The following is a 26,348-nucleotide window of genomic DNA, read 5'->3' as shown; positions in this document are numbered from 1 at the left end:
ACACGCTTTTTGGATATTTCTGTAACCATGGTAATCCTCTGTGTTTTTAGGCAGCGTGTGTGTGTGTGTATTTATATGAAAGCTATTCTTATATTCAAGTGTAGCACACACCATCACGATTCACCAGCTGCACCAATACCCTGTGGCATTCCCATTATGAAAGAGGCCCATACCTCTCTCTTGCTCTCTCTCTCTCTCATGCTCTCTCTTGCTCTCACTGTCTCTTTTGCTCTCACTCTCGCTCTCTCTCGCTCTCTCTTGTTCTCACTCTCTCTCTTGCTCTCTCTCACTTGCTCTCGCTCTCTCTCGTGCTCTCATGCTCTCTTGCTCTCTCTTTCACTTGCTCTCGCTATCTCTCTTGTTCTCACTCTCTCTCTTGCTCTCTTTCACTTGCTCTCGCTCTCTCTTGTTCTCACTCTCTCTCTTGCTCTCTTTCACTTGCTCTCGCTCTCTCTCTTGTTCTCACTCTCTCTCTTGCTCTCTTTCACTTGCTCTCGCTCTCTCTCTTGTTCTCTCTCACTTGCTCTCGCTCTCTCTCGTGCTCTCATGCTCTCTTGCTCTCACTCTCTTGCGCTCTCTTTCACTTGCTCTCGCTATCTCTCTTGCTTGCTCTCGCTCTCTCTTGCTCTCTGTTTTGCTCTCGCTCTCTCTTGCTCTCTGTTTTGCTCTCACTCTCTCTTGCTATCTGTCTCTCTCTTGCTCTCGCGTTCTCTCTCTTGCTCTCGCGTTCTCTCTCTTACTCTCACTCTCTCTCCCTGTCTCCCCCTCATGCATACACACAGACCCACACAGGAACACTCAGCCTGTCTACATTACGAGCACACACTACATTCTGTTAAGCTTGTTGTGCTTTCTTTTTGTTTTTTAAATAGAGATCTAAGAAGGAATATCAAAGGCTCCATTTGTTGTCAGAATGCTGTTCTCCTGCTGTGAGAATTGCAACCTTGGCCTCGTCACCTGCCGGCCATGCTATTTATAATACACACACACACACACACACACACATACACACAAACACACACACACACACATACAATCTGGCACTGAACACTGGGTACTGGACACTACTGTATGGGCTTCCCTGACATTTATATGCATGCGTGCGTGTGTGTGTGTGTGTGCGCGCGCGCGTGCGTGCGTGCATCTGTGTGTGTGTGTGTGTGTGTGTGTGTGCCTACTACACACATCCACTGACACTTAACACACACGGTGTAGGAGTACCATTAACTGAGTCATTTGTGGGTTGAATGGCAGCAATCATTTTCAATTAACAATAACACAGTTAGTGCTGACAACTTCAGTGTTTGACCTCCCTGTGACATTAGTGTTACAGTACCGACTGAATTACCTTCATGTTTTATCCTCAACGCTTTGTCTAGCTTTATTGTTCAGCACTTTGACCCCATATACCATCAATCTATACTGAGAACTCAGGTTGTCCACACACACAAACACACACACACACACACACACACACACACACACACACACACACACACACACATATATATGTACGAGCCATTTCTAATAGATGTGTGTTTATATTGGGAGTCTCGGCAGGCAGGAAGGTAACGTCGGGGTCATGTTGTTCTGCTCGAAGTCCAGACCCGGGTCTGATTTACAGCTTGTTTGTATTTGCACTCACTGGCAACGCTGACCAGCTTATGGAAACAGCCGTTAACAGGATAGGACAACATAAGAGACAGCAGAGGTGGCGAGTTATAACCATGGAGAGAAAACAGGAAGGAATGTAGGAGAGGAGAGAGTCGAACCTGCCCGTCTAGCTTAACAGTATAATGACTGGGGATAGAGATGGGTGGAAGAGAAAGGCAAAATGAGAGAGAGGTCGTACAGATATCACAGCAACAATCCTATCAGAGACAAAGGAAAGAGAATCCTGAAGCTGAGTACAGCAGGTCATCACTACACATGTTGCAGTACTACACTGCATACAGGTGGTGATGTATATCACACAAGACAACCTCAACAAGCCTGTTATGAGTGTTGAGGCAGTGCATGGGCCACATTTACACACACACACACACACACACACACACACACACACACACACACACACACACACACACATATATAAAATCCAGTTATTCAAGTAAATTCTTTATGAGACAGTACAAGCTTGTTTCATGCCATATATATATATATATATATATATAAATGAGTTCTTTTACATAATTATTTTAAATATTTAACTTTTACTCTCATCCAGCATTAGAGTACAATGAATGCAATAGACAGTTATTAAGACATCATGGGGGGGAGGGGGGGATGTCCGCGTAGCATAGCGGTCTATTCCATTGCCTACCAACATGGAGATTGCCAGTTCGATTCCCTGTGTTACCTCCGGCTTGATCGGGCATCCCTACAGACACAATTGGCCGTGTTTGCAGGTGGGAAGCCAGATGTGGGTATGTGTTCTGGTCGCTGTACTAGTGCCTCCTCAGGTTGGTCGGAGTGCCTGTTCGGGGGGGAGGGGGAACTGGGGGGGGGGGATAGCGTGATCCTCCCACGCACTACGTCCCCCTGGTGAAACGCCTCACTGTCAGGTGAAGCTGGCGACTCCACATGTATTGAAGGAAGCATGTGGTAGTCTGCAGCCCTCCCCGGATTGGCAGAGGGGGGTAGAGCAGTGACTGGGATGGCTCGGAAAATAGGGAAATTGGCCAAGTACAATTGGGGAGAAAAAGAGGGGGAGGCAATAAATAAATAAAATCAGACATCATTAATGTAATAAAAACCCTATCACAACGCATGCTGGGCTAGGTTTTGACCTTATTTCCCTGATATTGTGGAGGGGAAGTCTGTCTTCACTCTGCACTGTGTCAGTCCTTGGCCCGTCCTACCACTGTTTCTACATTACATCGTTCAGCCATGTCATGATGCTCAGATACCTTCTCGCCTTTGCCATGAATAGCTGTGTAAAATCCTATCCCCTACAAGACCTCTCCATCACTTTGACAAGTCCTGCCTAAACCGCCTTGAAAACTGTTGGGACTATTGATAATTAACTGTGCACAGCCCTACCACGATGCCTTCACACCCTGACCATGAAAACTGTCGTTCTGAAACAAATCAGACCTTCTACCAGACTCCCTGCCCAGCATCCTGCAAGCCGGCCACCCAGAGCACTCTGCACAGAACGACGCTGTAACCCACCTCGCCTACGATTTTCCCCATGCCTCCCCTCCTGCACGCCCTCTGCTGTTTGCCCATGGCTGCTCATATGTATTACAAAGCCCTGCTAGTGGCGTTAAAGACCGGGGAGGTATCCTCCTCCCTCATATCGCCAGACAATATCCCACCTGTGCCCATTTGACCAAAGAGAGAAGAGAGGGGTGTGTCGATGAACAGCGGTGGACAAAAGAGACAAAAAGAGGGGGCGGTGGGAATTCTGGAGAAGGAAGAAGAGTCTAAAGAGGACAGGAGACACTGAATGAACCAACATTTAACATGATTTACCCAACCTTACTTGAAATCCACATACACTTCAAGTAAATTACATGCAGGGGCATCTGGGTAGTGTTATTCTGTTGCCTACCAACACGGGGATCACTGGTTTGAATCCCCGTGTTACCTCCGGCTTGGTCAGGCGTCCCTACAGACACAACTGGACGTGTCTGCAGGTGGGAAGCCGGATGTAGATATGTGTCCTGGTCGCTGCACTAGCACCTCCACTGGTCGATCGGGGTGCCTTTTGGAGGGGGAGGGGGAACTGGGGGGGAATAGCGTGATCCTCCCATGCACTACATCCCCCTGGTGAAACTCCTCACTGTCAGGTGAAAAGAAGCGGCTGGCGACTACCACATGTATCGGAGGAGGCATGTGGTAGTCTGCAGCCCTCCCCTGGATTGGCAAAGGGGTTGGAGCAGCGACCGGGACGGCTCGGAAGAGTGGGGGTAATTCACCGGATACAACTGGGCAGAAAAGGGGAACCAAATCCAAAATAAATACATAATAAATCACATGCAATCATCTGTCACATGTGATTATCAATCCAGACTGACGAACAGCGGATCTTCTTCTGCAAAACGATGACAAAAGAGCAGCAATGACAGACACAAGACACTGCAAGTGGTTGGGAGGGTGATGGTCATGCGTACTGACCAGTGCTGCTTGATTTTCAGTTTGCCAAGACGCACACACACCTTGGATTACAGGTGAAACAGGGATAAACCACTGCCACACAGCATGGGGCAAGCCACAATTTCCAGCGAGTCACGTCATCTTTATCACCAGCACCACCATCACCGTCACCACCAAACCCACATGGGAGAAGTCACCGACCAGCGCCAACTCCCCCTCCACCCTCTTTCCCCTTCCCCCAAAAATATCCCGTGCTCAGTTGTTGTAACCCGCGGCCTATCGCCATTCCTCTATCTCATCCACCCCCTCCACTTCCTCCCGTTCGCCCACCCACCGGCCCCCACAGCCCCTAACCTCAGGCTGGCGAGCACCAACAGGTGTCTGCCCCACAGGCCTCCCAATACAAACACATTCCACCCTTTCGTCACTCCCAGCAGGCATACCCAATCAGGCCATGGTTTCACCCAGGGAGCCACGCGCAGCCACAGAGCGAGGATGAGCGAGGGAGAGGAGAGGGGAGAGGGTGGGAGAAACAAAAGCTGAACAGTTGACACTGGTGGAGGTGTGAAACTTTTTGTGGCCGACCAGAGGTGTGCGTTTATCTGTCGTACCTGGCGAGGCGCGCGTGTGGAACTTCTCTTTTGAGTCCTCTCTCTTCGTGAGCTTTCGGAGATATCTGACCATCCAGGTTCCCAACTCTCTGTGTCAGGGTGGGGTGGGGGGGTGGGGGTGGGGGAGGAGGAGGTCGAAGTCCCTCACCATTAAATTGGGTGTGGTGGATAATAGGAGCCGGGAGAAGGGAGGAAACGGTGTCACGATCATCCTCCGTGGCCAAGAGAAGACGATAACGAGGATGATGAAGATTAACGTGAGGATGGACGCCATCATCGTCCTGTGCAGCAGCCTGTATCTGACGTTTACCGGTAAGACGCCTGGATTGTGTTTGGTGCATTCGCGTGGATGACGTCTCACAGTGTGCGTGGAAACAAGTCTTTAGATCTACACAGACAGTACTTGATCAAATCTACTCCATATGAGTCCATATCACTGATCATTTAACCTTCACGTTCCGTTCACCGATCAGCTGTGGATGTGCTGTTCACACCGATGCAGGCCAACTTCAGATTTTATAGCAACGCAATTGTGAAACTTATTGAAAAAAAAAACACCCACTATATCTAACCTTCATCTCAATCATTCATAATATTAACCGTATCCGTGCTTAATAACCCAGAACAGGTCATTGTTACCCTGAACAGAAGACAAGGGTTAAATTAAGACGCGGCTGACTGCTGAGATATCTGCCGATTGGAAAGGTGGACGAAAGAGGGCAAAGAGCAAGACAGGGAGCAAAGGAACAACAAGAATGTATGGCTGGGTTTGACTTTGACCCTGTGACCCCCGGAGTGAGGTTGGAAAACAAATAGTCGTCATGTGTTAGCTGGTGACCTCCAGTGTGTCCGCAGGGGGGGCTGCGGTGGAGACCCCGCGGCCCATGTTGAGATCACAGACGGATGATTTTTAACCCGTTTCCTCACGGGGAGCGCGGGACTGACAGAGAGAGAGAGAGAGAGAGAGAGAGAGAGAGAGAGAGCAAGAGAGAGAGAAGTGGGGGCAGATGTATTCACAGATACCCTCCCTATAGCTCTCCATATCCCTGAGATATAGAGAACTGGGTGGCTAATCTCGTCATTTTCCCTACACAATAAAACAAGTACTTCCTTCATTTGGAACATATATTGAATCATATTAACACTTCATTGTTTGATAATCAGACTCTATTTTGGTCCGTGATGGGTCCAGTATCCAAGGCATTCATTTGATCCTCCCTCCCCCCACCCCATCCCCACCCACCCCGCCCCCTCCCACCTCCCCACCGCATATCGATTACATTAGCTCAGTCACCTTTACTACCCATCTTACACCACTACTGGCAGCACCTGCCTTGGTTAGGGCTTCTTTTGCATGTCCTCTCTGCTTAAGCCGTTTTCTATTGTTGGATGTCGCCGTGTGAAGGACAACGCTTAGCCCGCATGTTCGAGCATATCTCAGCACGGTATGAGGACCTGCGTCATTTTCCCCGCTGCATTAACTTAAATCGTCCACAATCTCATTTCTCTCGTCTCCAAGGTTTAGAAAAGACAGGGTCAACAGAGAATCCACTTCTATAAAATGCACAAAGAGCAAACAAAGATTATTCCTTAACGCGAGATGGTAAAAAAAAGTTGAAGTTTGGAACAATGAAGACGTCTCCAGTATTGGCAAAAACTAATACCAATACTGTCATTTTTTTTAAACTTTTTTAAGATTTCCCCCCTTTTTCTCCTAGTTGTACTTGGCCAATTACCCCACTCTTCGGAGCCGTCCCGGTCACTGCTCCACCCCCTCTGCTAATCTGTAGAGGGCTGCAGACTACCACATGCCTCCTCCCATACATGTGGAGTCGCCAGCCGCTTCTTTTCACCTGACAGTGAGGTGTTTCACCAGGGGGACGTAGCGCGTGGGAGGATCATGCTAATCCCCCCAGTTCCCCCTCCCCCGAACAGGCGCCCTGACCAACCAGAGGAGGCACTAGTGCAGCGACCAGGACATATACCCACATCCGGCTTCCCACCTGCAGACACAGCCAATTGTGTCTGTAGGGACACCCGACCAAGCCAGATGTAACATGAGCGATCCCCATGTTGGTAGGCAACAGAATGGACCGCCACACCACCGGACGCCCAATATTGTCATTTTTTTATACTCAGCCCGTTTACCATGGTGCTTTACAGTATAATGAATACATCTCATTTCTGAAAATGGGTGGCACCAATAGGCATCAAACCTGCACACAGACAGGCTGTCCTCATTGATTTTAGGAGGACCAAACCTGTATCAACGCTGCAAGAGATAAATGCTCTTTGGTTATGACTTGATCTGTGATTTCCAAAGATCTGGCCTTTCCCCCCTGAATTCTTGATTTGCCCATTTTCTTTATTATTGGACACTGAGTCTTGATTTTTTGTTTTTTGGGATTTTCTGTCTTTGTTCATAATATAACCTTTCTATCTCTCTTCCTCTTGGTTTCACTCCAAATGGCCAGATGTCCACCAGAACAGCGCTACCTTGTATTTAATGCCTAAAATGTCCTGCAGGTTGTTAAAATATATTACAATGTCCTCTGAAATTTACGTAGCGGGTCATTTGAAGGAAGACTCCAAACTTATTTTCATGCCAACAGTCATATTATGAGTGCAGGTGTCATCCTTTGAATCAGAAACTGTTCTTTTTCCTCTTTGTCCTGTCCTTCACTAGTCCTCTCAGTCATATTGCGTTCTTCCGCTGTCGTTCCAAAGTGATCCATCGCTGTTTCCATCCTCGTCACTTCACCTTGCCGTTAGTCCATCACACTGATTACTTTTCACTTTTGAGTTTTCTCTCTTCATGTCCACCCAGGAGCATCAGAGATGGAGAGGAGGCTTCATCAGAAGCTATTCGAGAACTACAACCTGAAGGTCCGACCAGCGCGCTCCTGGGAGGAGACGGTCATGGTCCGAGTGGGGATGACCCTCTCTCAGCTCGTCAGCTTGGTACAGTACACACACACACACACACAGTTGAAAGACGGCAGGAACATTTGGGCCTTTTGGTATGTATATATGAATAGACATAGGTGTACATTCACATGCACACCAGCCATATTTGGATTTGCACATATTAAAAATGTGCACGCCTCCCTCTCCTTTACACACACACACACACACACACACACACACACACACACACACACACACACACACACACACATGCCTACAGGCGTTCCCCTGGTACCAGTGGCAGCCAGCTAGCCGGCGGGTGCTTAGTTCAGTGGCGCTGCGTGGGCATCCAATCATGCATACCCAATTAGTTTCCATGGAATAGGATTGAAAGTACCACGGCTGTCATGCACAGCAAGATATAGTGGCATTCCTAATATTTGTCTCCGTTTCGCTCTCTCTCTCTCTCTCTCTCTCTCTCTCTCTCTCCGCCCCCCCCCCCATAGAACGAGAAGAATGGCGAGATGACAACCAACGTGTTCATGAATCTGGTAGACCAATGAAAACATTCATCTTCATCAGCTACCCCTCACTCTCCTTCTCTCTGCTCCTCTCGTGCTACTTTCCCCACTGCTCTCACTCTCTCTCTCCTCGAATAGACTTGTCACTTTTTATAACCACAAATTATTTCTAGCTTTATCTCCGTGACCAGCTCACTCTCCCCCACGTCCCCCTCTATTTTGTCTTCCTTTGCTCCATTCCACCCTTTCTAATTGAAATTCTGCCGGGTCTGTGACATTTGTGTGTGTGTGTGTGTGTGTGTGTGTGTGTGTGTGTGTGTGTGTGTGTGCGCACGCATGACAGTCAGGTGTACCCAGATCACTTGGATTTAACTGACTTATCAAAGACAGGCATAACAAGGTTGTAAATGATGCCGAGCACCATGGTAATCATGTCACCCTTCATCTGTCTTCCTTTCTTTCCTCCAGGCATGGACAGATTACAGACTGTCATGGGACCCAGAGGAGTATGATGACATTAAGGTTTTAAGGATCCCCCCCAACAAGGTGTGGCGTCCTGACATCTACCTCATCAACAAGTAAGACTCCTTTCCTCCGACAATTACATGTCGTCTGTCAGTCCATCCATCCATCCATAACACCATCTAAATAATCCGTCATCACAGAGACATCACAGTCACACTATCTTGCAATCATATCGCTTTCAAAGTTTCAAATCCTGAAAAACAAGGAAATCAGAGTCCAATGACACTTGTTAATTGCATTTCTGGAGAATGCTACGGATATAATCAGGAACATTTCTTTGTCAATGAAATATCGTTTCCCCCAGCCCACAGCAGTGCAACATAAAGACAAAAACACATATCCAAAAACAACAAGAACACATATATCCAAACAACAAAAAACACTCTAAAAACTACAAAAACTACAAAACTAAAAAAACACATATATTGTGGAAATTTCAGGAAAGTAGAGCCGGACAATTTCTCTCTTTGACTACACGAACGCGTGTATCATTTATTCTTCCGTACAAAATCACCATCATCAACAACATGGCACTGCCTCAACCAACCTAGTCCTTGTGCCGCCCTCTCAACCCGGAAAACCCTTTCTTAAAGGGCCCGTGTCTACCAATTATGGTGAATTGTGCCCATATAGTCAGCTGCAATATACAACATATCCAAACAAACAAACAAAAAATATCCACTGTCCAGGAGAGCGAACGCCAGCCAGGATGACAGGAAGCTAGCAGTTAGCTTAGCCTGCCCCGCTTCCGCGTCCTATCAGACCGCCCTCGGTGTGTCCTCTTCGGGCACAGCTCTGGGCAGGGCCGTGGTCCCTGGACCCACCGGACGCGGTGGACCAAGCTCCTCCAGCCGATCCACCGCCAGCTCTCCCATCCAGACACCCTTGATAGGGCTGCACGATTATGGGCAAAATGATAATCCTGATTATTTGGATCAATATTGAGCTCACAATTATTTATCACGATTATTCGTTCATTTTAGGGACAAAATATATTTTCTTTTAAGATAATTCTGTGTGGTCTTGTGGGGAAAATTACGTTTGCAAGCGTCAACTATTCATTTTAAAATCACCGTTGATGTAATGGGATTGTCAGGCTCAAGTACGGCTCCATTGTTCTGCTTGACCACATAGGTCAGTGGTAGTCGCAAAGTACTCGACAGCTGTGACATCCCTCTCTATTCCCCCTCGACGTTTTGCATACAGAGCAGGTAATTCCTCTTTGGGAAAATAATTGCATGAGGGGATCACGTGAGGGGATCTTTTGTCCAGTGTGTTGACCATTTTCCTGAAGCCTTCATTGCTCTCAGTGTTTATTGGACACATGTCTTTGGCCAAACGGAATGCGACTGCATTGGTTATTTCAGTCTGTCTTTGGGAGCTGGGTGGATACGGTGACACGCTGTACAGGGTTGCTGTTATGGATGTCTGAGCTGACGTTGGACAAGGATGGGGATTCAGTGAGCTAACATTAGCAACGTTATTCTTCTTGGCCTTCATGCATTCATCTTACTGCAGTTTGTGGTAGTTTTTCAGGTTATTGAAAAGATTAGTTGTGTTGCTTTGTGGCGCACACACAATTCTACAGCACTCTTCGCATATGACTTGTTCTTGGTTGATATCACTTGCCCTAAATCCAAAATATTTCGAAACAAGGGATGATGACCTGTTTCGAGGGACTAGCTCTTCGCTTTCTGCTCCGCAACAACCAGAACATTTGTGCACAGGCTGCCGCTGCAGGGTTGGCGCTTAAAGGGAACAGCTGTGATTGGTCAGGCACGTAGTTTAGTAAGTGCTTGATTTGATATACAGCAGAGCGTTCCATGAGCGGAGCACGCATTTTAAACGTCAATATTGCAATCGATCATGTTCATTTAATTGTGGGAAGAAAAAAATCGTGATCGCAATTAATATTCAATTAATTGTGCAGCCCTAACCCTTGACACATCTCCCCGCATTCCACACGACGACACCAAAAACACAGTCAACGCCAAGCGAGGCCGCCGCTGCCAGACCGTCCTTAGTGTTATCAGAACAGCCCGTCTGCATTGACTAGCAGTTAGCTTAGCCTGCCCCGCTTCCACGTCGTCAGGCCGCCCTTGGTGTTTCCTCTTCCGGCACAGCTCTGGGCAGGGCCGTGGTCCCTGGGCCCACAGGACGCAGTAGACCAAGCAGAAACATAAACATGATATAAATATGAAGAAATACAGAAAAATGTGAGGTGTTTTAGGTCAATGTTCACTTCTTGGAAAAATTTTGCTGATGGGGACATTCATCAATTGACACTGCATTGAAATACAGGTTATGCTGAGATGTTTGGTTCCTTAAGGATGTGTCCATCTGTAGCGTTGAAATATGAACTCCTGAATATTGAGTCAGACGTTCTGCCCTCGGTCTCTTTGTATTTACAGTAATGATGGCCAGTTTGACGTGGCTCTCTACGTCAATGTCTTGGTTTACAGTGATGGGACGGTCAATTGGCTTCCTCCAGCAATCTACCGTAGCAGCTGCTCAATAGAGGTACACTCTGCAGCCAATATAAACCACTTTGTTACCGTTTGATGGAGAGAAAAAAAACTGTGATCCTCAAAAATTCCAGCTTTTCACTAACTGAGAGACACAGCCTAATCAGTTTTGTCTCTGTTTGTTAATGTCTTAAATGGCCTTATTTTTCAGTATTCTGTTTTCCTCGAAGGTTGTGTTTGTTTTTACTTGTTGCAAGTTTTCATGCTGAAATGATGCACCTCCATTCCCACAGGTGGCATACTTCCCATTTGACTGGCAAAATTGCAGCATGGTCTTCCGCTCGTATACCTACGATGCATCTGAAGTTGACCTGCAATATTACCTGGATGACTACGGCGAAGAGATCCAAGAGATTGTCATAGACGAGAATGCTTTCACAGGCTGGTGCCTTGTGCTGCTTCAACACATTACACACACTTTAAATTAATTATGCAGGGTGTCCGAGTGGCGTGGCGGTCTATTCCCTTGCCTACCAACACAGGGATCACCAGTCCGAATTCCTGTGTTACCTCCGGCTTGGTCAGGCGTCCCTACAGACACAATTGGCCATGTCTGTGGGTGGGAAGCCGGATGTATGTGTCCTGGTCGCTGCACTAGTGCCTCCTCTGGTCGGTCGGGGCGCCTGTTCGGGGGGGAGGGGGAACTGGGGGGAATGGCATGATCCTCCAATGCGCTACATTCCCCTGGTGAAACTCCTCACTGTCAGGTGAAAAGAAGCGGCTGGTGACTCCACATGTATCAGAAGAGGCATGTGGTAGTCTGCAGCCCTCCCCGGGTCGGCAGAGTGGGTGGAGCAGAGATCGGGATGGCTCAGAAGAGTGGGGTAATTGGCTGGATACAATTGCGGAGAAAATGGGGGGGGGGGTCCAAAAATAAGTAAATAAATAGATAGATTATGCAGCGTGTTATTTCGATTTACATGGGTAGCTTACGTTGCAGAGTGCCTTCTGACTGCCTATTGACTGTTTTCAAGCCTTTATGCCATTAGGAGTAGTGGTAGTATAAAACTAATAACAAGCATCATCATCATCATCATTTCTTATCTCTATTTGTAGACAGATTGAGGCGATGAAGTGATGACAGCTGTTCCTTCGTCACGAACGCTCAGCCTCGTTCGACCTTCTCATCACCACCTGTGTAAACACTGCCATCTTTTCCTCCACAGAAAACGGGGAGTGGGCAATCTGTCACAAACCCAGCAGGAAGAACGTGAAAGACGGCCTGTATGAGGACATCACCTTCTACCTGATCATCGAGAGGAAGCCTCTGTTCTACATCATCAACATCATCGTGCCTTGCATCCTCACCAGCGTGCTGGCCATCTTTGTTTTCTATCTGCCTCCTGGAGCAGGTCAGCACATCTGACGTGTTCTGCTGGGCCTGTCAGTAAACACTGGTTTTCTCAATGCTTAACCTTGTCGTCTTGGCAGATGAGTAGGGATGAGTTTAGTTGAAGATGAAGGGGGACATTGGCTGGTTGGAAGCACAGCTGAAACCAAAACAAATTGCACTGAAAGGAAGTTTAATTGTAGAAATGTGTGATTTCCTGGTTTGGTGTTCTGTGAGAAAACAGATCACGCATGGAGCTGTCTTCCTCCTTGAATCCAACTGACAGAAAAACCCTAAAATGAGCACTTCTCTGGTTAGTTTAACGGAACGATACCCCGAGAAAGATTTGTAATTTCTTTCATTTATAGCACCAACAGTAGCTTCAAATTGACTTTTTAATCAAACAAACTCACTTTCCCAATCCAATGGTTAACTTAATCATGGCATCAAATAAAATCGTATCTTCAACAGTTTTGGTTTGTCTCTTGTAGACACAAAAAAAGTTGCCAATAGAGGAATACAGTACACGCCACCGTGTCACCATAATCAGTTCCTCAAACCCCTTTGTCACCTCCAGGGGAGAAGATGACTCTCTCCATCTCCGTCCTCATCGCCCTGACTGTCTTCATGCTCTTGTTGGCTGACAAGGTCCCCGAGACCTCACTCGGCATCCCTATCATTGTCAACTACGTCATGTTCACCATGATCTTGGTCACCTTCTCCGTCATCCTCAGTGTGGTGGTCCTCAACCTGCACCACCGCACCCCCAGCACACACATCATGCCAAAGTGGGTTCGCAAGGTGAGTGAGGAGGAGATGCAAGTGATTTTCTGTGTGTTAATACTACCCTCAACAATGGGGTTTTCATCGTTTCGTTGTCTCTACCCATCCGTCAATGCCTCCACTGTACATCCACCTGTTCAGCTAACCACTTATCCATACAGATAACAGATCCATATACCCTGCAAACCATCCTTTTTGTCATCCATGTGAGGTTTTTTTTGTTGTTGTGGGGATTCCACCCCCTTTTTCTCCCCAATTGTAATTGGCCAATTATCCCACTCTTTCGAGCCGTCCCGGTCATGATGTCTCCTTCGATACATGTGGAGTCTCCAGCCGTTTCTTTTCACCTGACAGTGAGGAGTTTCACCAGGGGGACGTAGCGCGTGGGAGGATCACGCTATTCCCCCCAGTTCCCTCCTCCTCCCCGAACAGGTGCCCCAACCGATCAGAGGAGGCGCTAGTGCAGCGACCAGGACACATACCCACATCTGGCTTCTCACCTGCAGACAGGGCCAAATGTGTCTGTAGGGACACCTGACCAAGCTGGAGGCAACACAGGGATTTGAACCGGGATCCCCGTGTTGGCATGCTTCACTTCGCTTCGCTACCCGGACGCCCATCCATGTGTTTTGAGTAGTCCTTCTGATGGGTGAACTTTAATTTCACAGGTGTTCATACAGTTCCTGCCCAAATACATTGGCATGGAGAAACCGCACCAGGAGGGGTCAGTGGCTGTGGCAGAATCCAATGACAATATACCCGTTCCGAGCTTCAATGGGAGGCGACCCGCAGGAGAGTACTTCTTCCGAAAGATCAACCCAGATCTGGTTCTCCCCTGGAAAGGAGGGTAAGGCTGGATTTATTTGTTTGAGTCATTTCAGTGAGGAGGCTATGCTATGTGTGCACACTCTCCAGTCACCCAAAACATGGACACGGTCCCCATAAGGAATATCTACAGAATAATAAATAGGCACATGAGGAAAGGAGTTTGCACAGTTATGAAATCTGCACAATGGAAATGCTGCAGATGGTGGGTCTCTACCGGACAGTATTTGCACACACTGAATATCACTTCTTACATTGCACAAGAATCATAATGCACTGGTGAAAGAACATATCAACATAAATACAGAGATCTATATTAGAAGATGGTTTTTGGTAAAAGTAGTATGCAATACAGTTTTGCAATGTATAAATACTGTGTAAAATACTAGCTATACAGCCTGTAGCTGAGGCAATGCTCTGCAGCTAACTAGAGAAGTGGAGGTCGATGCTGGATGCCAGCAGCAGAAAGCTAATGATCAACTATAGCCGCTAGAGTCTGCTTGTGCAGAGGAGCTGTGAGACAGTTGGGGTTGTGTGTGTGTGTGTGTGTGTGTGTGTGTGTGTGTGTGTGTGTGTGTGTGTGTGTGTGTGTGTGTGTGTGTGTGATCTAGTGTTGGTCCATCATGGAAAGGAAAATAAAACACTATGGTCCACCCAAAACCCTATAATAAAGATGTTAGCATGATAAATTCCCAAATAATCATCACATTTCATCACACCATCATCACACAAGGTTTTTTTCTTGAGGGAGTTGTTCCTTATCCGACATGAGGGTCTAAGGACAGGATGTTGTGCTGCTGTAAAGCCCCTTGAGGCAAATTTGTAATTTGTGATATTGGGCTATACAAATAAAATTGACTTGACTTGACAATATTCATAGAGAGGTTTTTAGATCTTGCCATAGCATCAGGAGTCCCCAAAATCTCCATAGTACAGGATTTGGTTTAGCATAGGAAACAAAGCAGCAGGACTACAGTTTACATTTTTTGGGATTAAGGATCAGTTTTTGCTGAAATCCTGATTTGAATTATGAGCTTCAAGGGATTTATGGTGCTAATATTTGAACTTGTCAAGGTTCCTGGAAATCATATACCTGAAAATGACGACCATGAAGAGTCGTCCATCCTCATTCACCCGCATCCTGGGCTGAGATATGCTGATGGTGATGTTATACTACAAAGAAAGCTATTTCTATTAGTGTGAATTAGTCCAAGCCAAGGTATGAATCTCCTCAGTAGTGTCAGCCAAAATGTAAATGGTGTGTCTGCTGCCAGAATAGCTATTACGATAAAGCACACAGTGTGCTAGACTTGGCAGAACCACAGCAATACACCACAGCACCTTAGATTATGCACAGTGAAAGCTCTGTGCAGCCCATAGACTGTCATGTAATCATACCATATAATCACGCAGCGACACAAACTACCCTGACCTTTGCAAAGTAAATCCAAACTATGAAAGAAATTGGATGTTTTGTGTTGTAAAGGTAGACAAAAACCGAAAGCACCAATGAAAATTTACCATTGCAAATGTTGAACTGAGTAACGGATTTTCTTTTAAAGGGAAACAAATGTGATTTTCAACACTATATATGCAGAGACAATCCTTGAATAAATAACTTATGTCCATACTGGTTTGCCGATAGGCTTCACTGTATAAGAAAATGTAAACAACAACGGCACATTATACACTTTGCATTGCACTGATTGAAGCATTGATATTCTAATTTTGTCATACAATGCAGCCTATCGGGAAACCAAAAGTAAGTTTGCATATTTGCAGATTGTGCACCGGTGGACATCATTTCTGCAGCATTTCAGAGACTCACAGAAGACTGCTCAGAATTATGGCTGCCAATGGAGTGTTAGACCTACAACGTATATAGAGAGATAATGAAAAACGTGATTGTTGGGGTGTCCAGGTGGCATGGCGTGGCGGTCTATTCCGTTGCGTACCAACACGGGACGGGGATCGCTGGTTCGAATCCTCGTAGTACCTCCGGCTTGGTCAGGCGTCCCTACAGACACAATTGGCCGTGTCTGTGGGTGGGAAGCCGGATGCGAGTATGTGTCCTGGTCGCTGCACTAGCGCCTCCTCTGGTCGGTTGGGGCGCCTGTTTGGGGGGGGCTGGGGGGGGAATAGTGTGATCCTCCCACGCGCTATATCCCCCTGGTGAAACTCCTCACTGTCAGGTGAAAAGAAGCGGCTGGCGACTCCACATGTATGGGAGGAGGCATGTGGTAGTCTGCAGCCTTCCCCGGATCAGCAGAGGGGGAGGAGCAGCGACCGGGACGGCTCGGAAGAGGGGGGGTAATTGGACAGGTAACATTAGGAAGAAAAAGGCGGGAAAAAGCAAAAAAGAAAAGAAAATGTGACTGTTTCCCTCTAACTTGAAGATGCTGGTTCAGTGTTGCATCTTGCGAGTGAAACTGAATCTTTACCTAATCCAGGCTTGATGGGCAGTATAGGACCCTGACCTCTGACCCCCCAGGAAGGGTACAAGTAACAATATAACTTTCCTATGGCATCAAAAGGGCATCATTTTATTGTTATTATTATCCATGAAACATTTTGGGCATGTGACGGCATCTCTAGCGTGCCATGACAGTTGTTCAAACCAAATCAACGTCTTGTCTCAACAGCCCGGCCATTTCTCTCTTTCTCCGTGCAGCCCGTTCAGCCATGATAAATACCTTTGACAGCTTTGCTCAGTGGGCCAAGGTAATTTGCCAGTGCCACCCCAGCTTTGCCACCCGGTGCTGGCATCATAAACATGTGGCAGCCCCCCTGAGCCAGGCATGGTGGTGGGCATCTCTCATCCCTTTCCAAAAGCATCAGGTTTAGTCCCAGCTAAGCCCAGTGCCCCCATCCACAGTCGCCAGCCACTAGATCTCTGTTTAGGTTGAGCATTAGGAGGTAATCCCAGGGAGGCATGGGGCAGATGGGCCAGAGGGGGGAGAATGGCGAGAGGTAGATGAGTGGAAGAGACGACTGGTGCTGAGTGATTGGGGGAGAGAAGGATCCCCCCCCCCTTTTTTGATGTGGAGGAGATGAAGGCCGGGCTTCAAAGCGGACAGCGACACAGGCACCACGCGTCACTGAACTGTCCTCTGCCGTTTTCATTCATTCTGGTCATCCATTTCTCTCTCTTGTCTCTTCGTTTCTCCTCGTACTGAGTCAGGGAGCTTGATAGAGACTGGCTCCTGCCATTTATAGAACATTCTATAGAATTCTTTGTCTTTATTATGTGTTTTTTTATGTGTATGTGTGTGTGTGTGTGTGTGTGAGATAGCGAAAGAGGGGCTCCATCTGTCTGTGGTAATGAATAGAGGCTGTGGAATGTAGATGGTATGTAGCATGCGGGACACTGCAGCTAGGCCCTAAGCTGTGGTCATACACACACACACACACACACACACACACACACACACATACACACACACTCTCTCGCTCTCTCTCTCTGTCACACACACACACATGAACATATCAATTCTTTCAGGGCCCTTGGTTTTGTTTTTAGCGTCCATCAGTTTGTCTGCTCTCACAGTATCACCCTTTGACCCCTAACAACACACACTAAACTCTGTATGCAAATTCATTCATTCATTCATTCATTCATTCAAGTACTTGAAGGTGTCGGTGAGAGTGACACTACTGGTGTTTCTTGGAATAAAGCCAGATGTCTATGGGGTGCAATATATCGTTCATTGGTGGTTAGTGATCTCTCTTTCTCACTTCATCTCTGTCTCATTTCGTTCTCAGTCATATTTCTATAAAAATGAATGTAAATGTTGATACAAGAAATTACAAAACAATTAAAGTGAAAGGAAATGATTAGAACCTCAACTTATAAGTACAGTTTAGTAATAACTAGAACGATACAGCCGTGCCAATGGGATTCTTTCTTTGCAGTACATCAGTAACATGAAAGTCAAATGTACATATCAAATGCATTCATTCACACACACACACACACACACACACACACACACACACACACACACACACACACACACACACACACACACACACACACACACACACGTCTAATGGTGCTTCATTGTGTTCGGCCGTAAAGCCAGACAGGTGTGGTAAAGGACATATTTTCTTTGTGACCTTCCCTGACCCCCCCCCCCCCCATCACCACCACCACAGCCCCTCCACTGTACGCCATCAAGTGAAATCCCGCCTGCTCACAAATAACTCTCCCTCCTCAGCAGTCTCACTTTCACACACAGAGACACAACACCCAGTGAATTCTGCATGAGATCCAAGCCTCCATTAAGTCGTTTGATGTCTAGCAACTTGACATTTGGCTACTCGCTAGATATGTGCCGCTGGTATGCAGCCTATTCACTGTGGATCCCATCAAGGGGCTGTGCAGAGACCTTGTTATGGATGTTGATGGATCGGTCACGTTATGTGGCGGGACGACAGTCCCAAGCATCTTGTATTCAGACACTGAGTCACCAGCGATCATTTGTCAACAGGGGGCTACAGGAATCGAGGGGCACATTTTGACTTGAGGCCGTTAGCAAAACCAGTTGACCAAGAGGCAGACAACAACTTAAAATAGGAGTGTGCGTGTTAATGTTGTGTCATTATGCATATAATGTAAAAACTGTTTCACAATGCTTGGCTGTGCGCTGAGACAAAAGCCACTTCTTATTTTCTCTGTCCCATTTAAAGTATGCAAGAAGCAATCTCCTGAAAGATGGGAAAAAAATTTCTGGTGAGATGAAAATTTAATATGGCATTATAAGTATTGATTCCAATAGAAATGTCTGAAACAGAGCCAGCACATTTCATTGTTCAAGTCTAATAGGATTCAAAATACATTATATTGTGACCGCAAGAGGCGGTCACTCTGACTGTCAGCAGTTCCATGCTGGGGGAGCGCAGGGGCTCCTGGGACTGTTGATGTTCAGGTTGGAATTGTTATTTTGGTGATGTGTTGTTTGTGTTTTGATTGGTGTCAGAAGTGGGATCCGGGCATTTTAGGCTGAAGAATGGGGGGGGGGGGGGGGGAGAGAAAGCCAGAGATTGGAATGAGACATTGAGTGGACCCATTGGCACTTGGAAAACCTGGCATGGCAAAAGCCGGAGCCCGCCAGAGATGGTAGTTTTCCAGCCCACCCTAACGGCTCCAGTGCACCGCGGCCCCACCATCCCCTAGAGGCCAGAAATGCTAGTAGAGGGGAACACCTGCTGCCCACTGACTGCCCTCTAGCAACCAGGGGGGCTGCTACCAATGAACCACCACCACTGGACCCCACGCCCAGCCTGTCACACCCTTCAGTTGCGACTAGAACACCAGCTAAGCTACCCAAGTACAATGGAATGACACAGCTAGAGCCAAACCTCTCACAAATCCAACTAGCGGCATGGCACAGCAGATGGAGCAATGAAGAACCTGCCATTCACCTGATCCTGGCATTGGAAGGAAAGGAATTGCAAGTGCTCCTCAAACTAGCCTCAGTGGAGCAGCGGGACCTCCAGGCCCTGACCATGGCGCTGGAGTGGCAATTCGGGAAGTGGCCCTTCACTGACCTTAGCAGGGAGCAGCTAGCTAGACGCCACCACCGCCAAGAGACAGAGAGAGAGCCAGGGCACCTTTGCCGCAGATGTGCCACTGCACATTCAACATGGTTACCCGCAGTTTGATGCAGCCGCCCAAGAGGAGCTGGCTCATGCCGTAGCAGTTGCGCCAGCATATTAACCTCACCGTGCCCCAATCCCTCAGGGAGGCCCTCTGTGAAGCTGTATGGGCTGAGTTGGTACTCTCCACGCGGCCTACCCAGCAGAAGGCCCCCCCTCTCTGACAACACATCAGGTTGGCCAACTACAATGAGGAGGAGGAGGGGGCAGAAGAGGTTTGCCAAGTTCGGCCTCCACCACAGCAGCAAGAGGAACGGGGTGAGATGACACCAATGGTGGCAGCTGTCCAACTGCCAGCAATGAGGAGAGGTGGTTACCATTAACCACGCAGCAGAGGGAGCAGCGGGAGGCAGATGTGACCCTGGCGCTGGTGACGGGCTGGCAAGGGATGGGGTGGCACCCCAAGAAGACAGAGGTGTCAGTGCTGGGGCCCGAGGTAAAGGCTTACCACTCTCAATGGGGCAACTTCGAGTTCCACGATGGGCTGGTGTACCAGAGGTGGGAAGCTCCCAGATGAGGGAATGACCTCCTGCAGCTATTGGTGCCCTGTGTGTGCCATCCCCAGGTTCTCCAGATGGTCCATGGCTTAGTGGGGGAGGGGCACTACGGGAGCACCAAGACCCTCCACTGCTTTAGGGGGCAGTTCTACTGGCCTAGCTGTTGACAAGATGTGGAGCTACACGTGCACTGCTGTGACTCCTGCACCACCCAGTAGGGACCAAGCCAGTGCTCCCACGCCCCACTGCAGCAGTACTTGGTGTGGGCCCCAATGGAGCGAGTAGGGGTGGATATCCTTGGGCCTTTCTCCATCACTGACTCCGGGAACGGCTATGTCCTTGTGGCTATGGACTATGTCATGAATTGGCCAGAGGTGTATGTGGTGCCGGATCAGAGCGCCACCATGACAGCAGAGAGGCTGGTAGAGGAGATGTTTGCCTGCTTCAGAGTTCTCGCTGAGCTCCATAGTGACTAGGGGCGTAATTTCGAGTCCCAGGTCTTCAGTGAGGTCTGCCGATGGCTGGGGTTGAACAAGACGAGGACAACACTGCTCCATCCTCAAAGCGATGGGTTGGTAGAGCGGTTCAACTGCACCATGGCCACCCAGCTTGCCATCCACACCAGTCAACACCAGCGGGACTGGGACCATCATCTGTCTCTGGTGCTGTGATCCTACCGGACTGCTGTCCAGGAGTTCAGCCAGTGCACGCCTGCTGCCCTCATATTTGGGTGGGCGCTCCGGACACCAGTGGACTTGGTGTTCGGGGCCCCACCCGAGTCTGAGATTGCCGGAGGAAAAGAAATTGGACTATTTCCGAAGACTGAGGGATCACCTGCAGGTGGTCCACGATTACACCGACCAGGCCCAGGCCAAGTTTGGAGTGTGGCAGAAGAGGACCTATGACACACGGTGCCTTGGGCAGGCCTTCATGTTAGGCGACAAGGTATGGGTGTACTGTCCTGTTTGCAAGAAGGGGATTTCCCCCAAGCTTCGCAGCCACTGGCAGGGTGCCGGGCGAGGTCGTGGGCCAGGTGTGTGAGGTGGTGTACCGGGTGCGCATGCCCAGCTGGGGGTGCATGATGGTGCTGCAACAGGACAGACTCTCCCCATACTACCCCCTTGCTTCGCCTGTTGTTGGGGGGGGGGGCAACAGCAGCACCCCATGCACCGAACAGGGTGACCCTCCTCCAGTTGTGCTTCCTGTGAGCCCCAGACGGCCTATCGCCAGCGACAGTACCCTGGGCATTTGAGGGACTATGTGTTGGGTGATGGGGTCATCGAGGACAACTGACCCCTCAGATGGGGGCTATGTAGCGACCGGAGGAGGTGGGTGCTCTGACTGTCAGCGGTTCTGCACTGGGGGAGCAAAGGGGCTCATGGGACTGTTGATGTTTCAGTTGGAATTGTTGTTTTGGTGATGTGGTGGCCGTGTTTTGATTGTCGTGGTTATGTTGTGTGGTTCTTTGTGTTTGTGTGTCCAGGACAATGTTGGGGGCTGGCTGGCAGTGTGGCCACCATGGCTGAGACTCCTGTGGCGATTGGTGCCCTCCAGCCAGTGTTCATGTTCATGTGTTCTGTTCAATTGTTTAATAAAAGAGCATTACTGGGGCTGTGCGGTGTATGGGGCACAGGGATTGCCATAAAACTTGGATCTTTGCCTCATGACGGCTTCTTCTGCGCAAGCTCGCCACAATATTGACTCTTTATATGTTTGATATTATTTTGCTATAAAAGTTATAGAATCCTTTAGCCTGGTAGCCAGATGAATTTGCAAATGCTAATTAGTCTGGCTCCTCTCAGTTCATTTTCGATTTCCAAGGGGCGTTATCAACGGACACAGACCAAAATGCCTATGGATGCAATTGGACAGACCTACAACCAATCAGAGCAACAAAACATGTGACTTTGCGATTAAACTTTTACCAAATTTTGTCGGAGGTACGGAAAACATATCTTATCAACAAAAACTTTATGTGAAGTTGTATGTTATTCTTTTAGTTTAGTTTATTGTTTATTTGACAGGGACAACACACAATTTTACAATTGCACCAGAGTTAACCAGCAGCTAATTTGCATTTAATTTAGAGACGATATACCATTCAGTTCCTTTAATACTGTCTTGATAGTGGATTCGGTTGTGATTGGCCTGATCCGGGACAGGTCGGCTGGAAGTCTGTCTGAATGGGAAGGTGGCCAGATGATATGCCAGGGCAAATGTAGAACATGTACTCGCAGATTCATCTGGTTCCCATGCTAATAATCTTTTTTTTTTTTTCTTTTGCTGTAACTCATGTGTCATTATATACATATATATTCTGCACTGATTCACTCTAATGCATGTGCTCATTTGGCATCTGTGTGGCCTTTTCTGAAAACTAGGCACCTATTGCAAGTCTATCTGTCGTAGAAGAGGGATCCTCTGATGCTCTTCCTGAGGCTTTACCTTCTTTGATTTTCTTTTTTCTGCTGAGTTTTTCCTCATTGAAATCGAGCTTTTTAGGGTGTCATGCATTACACACAATGTATTGTAAAGCTGTAAAGCCTTCTGACTACATTGGGATTTAGGGATATATATTTGACTTCACATTTCTGAAAAAAAGTAATTTCACATCTTTCAATACTAGTTTGAAAGTTCATGAGTGTGATAATATTTTGCAATCTAAAAGTAGATAGTGTTGTACTTAAATTGTATAATTTGGTAGACATACTGTGATTGAGATTTTAGATTTAGATTTAGTTTTAGATTAAGGTTGATGGACGAGAACAGGCAGGAGCCTCCGTGGACTATGATGTTTGCATAGGACATTGTGATCTGTAGCGAGAGTAGGGTGCAGGTTGAGGAGAGCCTGGAGAGGTGGAGGTATTCACTGGAGAGAAGAGGAATAAAAGTCAGTAGGAGCAAGATGGAATATATATGCATGAATAAGAGGGAGGACAGCGGAATGGTGAGGATGCAAGGAGTAGAGGTGACGAAGGCATATGAGTTTAAATACTTGTGGTCAACTGTCCAAAGTAATGGGGAGTACAGAAGAGAGGTGAAGAAGAAAGTGCAGGCAGGGTGGAGTGGGTGGAGAAGAGTGTTAGGAGTGATTTGTGACAGAAGGGTACCAGCAAGAGTTAAAGGGAAGGTTTACAAGATGGTTGTGAGACCAGCTATGTTATATGGTTTGGAGACAGTGGCACTGATGAAAAGACAGGAGGTGGAGCTGGAGGTGGCAGAGTTGAAGATGCTAAGATTTTCATTGGGAGTGTCGAAGAAGGACAGGATTAGGTACGATTATATTAGAGGGACCGCTCAGGTTGGACGGTTTGGAGACAAAGCAAGAGAGGCAAGATTGAGATGGCTTGGACATGTGTGGAGGAGAGATGCTGGGTATATTGGGAGAAGGATGCTGAATATGGAGCTGCCAGGGAAGAGGAAAAGAGGAAGGCCAAAGAGGAGGTTTATGGATGTGGTGATGGAGGAAATGCAGGTGGCTGGTGTGACAGAGGAAGATGCAGAGGACAGGAAGAGATGGAAACGGATGATCCGCTGTGGTGACCCCTAACGGGAGCAGCCGAAATTAGTAGTAGACTGTGATGGAGATTTTAACGGGATGATGCGCCAACTGGAAGTACTTGGGTGTTATATGCTTTGGCAAAAATGCCCTGTGCTTCAACAGGAGGGCAAAGAAAGCTGTTCGTCCTTGTGGGGGATTATTCAAGTTAATCAATTCAAAATTTGTCGAATCAATTTCTCTACAGACATTCTCACATGCAGAGCAGTCACCACATCTATTCTTACAGACTAAAATGAGAGCCTCTTTTGCCGTATCTCCATATGACTTTGTTAGCAACCGTGTAGAGAGCAGAAAGGGTTTTAATGGTGTTCCTATTTCACAAAGACTTGACCAAATACTGTCCCCAAGTGTCTGGGGAGTCTGACCGGGTCAGAGGTGTGCTGGTGTCACTTAAGTTCCCCTCTAGAAATGTAGAAGACATGCTCTGTTGGTGGTTGGATTGAAGGGGATGACGCCAGGACACACACACCTTTGCAGACCCCCTAGCAAGCGTATGTGGGACGTTCTACAAGCTTTACATTTACTGTAGGTCAATCAGTCGGTTAAACTGTATTTGTTGAGCACATTTTGTAAAGAGAATTGCACTTTACATGGGAGCAAGTTAAAAAATTAGGCAGGAAACAACAACACTTTCATGCTCCGTGTGTGTGTGTGTGTGTGTGTATGTCTTCTCCTGGATTGCCACCTTCCCGTGGTGGAGAAGCTTGCATGTACCAATGATCCCAAGTGCTATGCCGTCCAGAGCTTGGCTCCTGTTAGGTCACCCAAGTTGGATAGGTCAAGGGGGAGGTTCCAGACGAAGTGTGATCCAACAAAGACCTCAACGGCAGAACTGGCGGAAGATGTCTCCAGGTCACAACGGCAGTGAAAGTGGATGAAGGCTGCAACAGAGGGTGGTCCCAAGTCGTCTTGGATCTCCATGCCATTGGACTCTGGCCACCCCCTGCCAAGGACCGTGTGGTGGCTGCAGGTGCATCAGCTACTCCACGTAAAAAGCTGTCATGCGCAGGCGTCCTCCCATTATGTGACCCCAGGATCAGCCTCTACACCCACCTGAGGACCCAGAGGGAGGACGGTCATACTCGACCCCGAGTGACCACCGATGACGATGGTGTGTGTGAGAGAGAGAGAGAGAGAGAGAGAGAGAGAGAGAGAGAGAGAGAGAGAGAGAGAGAGAGAGAGAGAGAGAGAGAGAGCGAGAGAGAGGGAGAGAGAGTAGAGGGTGGATAGGGTGAACTGGGTGAGGGGCATAATGTCACTTTGTAACTAATTTTCTATGAAAAACATACGTGGTTAGACGTGACATGAAATGTTGTTACGCCATTTTGCATACTCCAGGACCAGCCTTTGTACCTGACATTTGACACATAATGGTCAATTGTGATAAAGTGACTGTGTGTGGTCAAGTCGGGGGTTGGAGAGTGTTTTCATGTCTACCATTCCACTTATCCAGCATCCCTTATTTTCCCTTAGTTCTCTAACTCTCTCTCTCTCTCTCTCTCTCTCTCAGGGGTGAGGGGACGGTGCAGCTCCAGAGGTACTATGACACTGACAGCTACTGTCTAATCCTGCCCCCCAACCTAAAGTCAGCCATTGCTGCTGTCACATACATGGCTGAGCAGCTGAAGAAGCAAGACACAGACGACACAGTGAGACTTGTGCACACATACGAGGGGAAGACAAGAACATTTACACACACACACACACACACACACACACACACACACACACACACACACACACACACACACACACACACACACACACACACACACACACACACACACACACACACACACACACACACACCTTCCAGGCAAGTAGCTTGTTATTCGGTTAGTCTCTGCTTTGTATTTGAGTAGGCACAGCATGTTCCAAATATGCCCTACTGATGTTCATGGGTCACTGCATATGCACAGCACACAGCTGACTCATCAGTCTTTGGGTGTGTGTGTGTGTGTGTGTGTGTGTGTGTGTGTGTGTGTGTGTGTGTGTGTGTGTGTGTGTGTGTGTGTGTGTGTGTGTGTGCGTGTGTTTTTTCTCCAGATGACTGGGGACTGGCAGTTCATAGCCCTGGTGGTCGACCGTCTCTTCTTGTGGCTGTTTGTCGTCATCACGACCCTGGGTACCCTGGCCATGTTCCTGGATGCCAGTTTTAACTATACCCCTGACAATCCCTTTCCCTAGAGGCGAACACACACACACACACGCACATCTGCAGCATGTCTGTTGTTTTTGTCCTACTCTTTGGTGCTCTTATAACTTGTTGAATCTGACGTTCCATATTTCATTATTCCATTTATTTTTCTAGACTCAGATATGTTGTTGGGCCAGTATGCCAGGAGAATGTAGACTGTAGAATGTAGAGCCATGTTGCATCAGCCTACGTAATATAAATGTATCCAGTATGTAAAAGAAGTAACTATTAAGGCAGATTGCGAAACGTTTATGGTTCTATATTACTTTTGTGCAAGTCGTGTATTCCTTTGATTTTAAAGGTTTG

General features: G+C 47.7%; 1 protein-coding gene across 1 annotated transcript; it reads left to right on the top strand.

The window, feature by feature from the left end:
* Positions 1-3,046: 3,046 nt before the first annotated feature.
* On the top strand, positions 3,047-26,032 carry chrnb1l (cholinergic receptor, nicotinic, beta 1 (muscle) like). The gene is made up of 12 exons (XM_056300169.1): positions 3,047-3,165; positions 4,888-5,024; positions 7,540-7,673; positions 8,126-8,170; positions 8,609-8,718; positions 11,077-11,185; positions 11,424-11,571; positions 12,357-12,542; positions 13,098-13,321; positions 13,972-14,150; positions 25,356-25,494; positions 25,892-26,032. The coding sequence occupies exons 1-12, from the start codon at positions 3,047-3,049 to the stop codon at positions 26,030-26,032; spliced, it is 1,671 nt and encodes a 556-aa protein (XP_056156144.1).
* The last annotated feature ends 316 nt before the right edge of the window (positions 26,033-26,348 follow it).

Source organism: Lampris incognitus, chromosome 20, assembly GCF_029633865.1.
Source record: "Lampris incognitus isolate fLamInc1 chromosome 20, fLamInc1.hap2, whole genome shotgun sequence".
NCBI lineage: Eukaryota > Metazoa > Chordata > Actinopteri > Lampriformes > Lampridae > Lampris > Lampris incognitus.
This window is presented reverse-complemented; position numbering and strand designations above follow the sequence as displayed.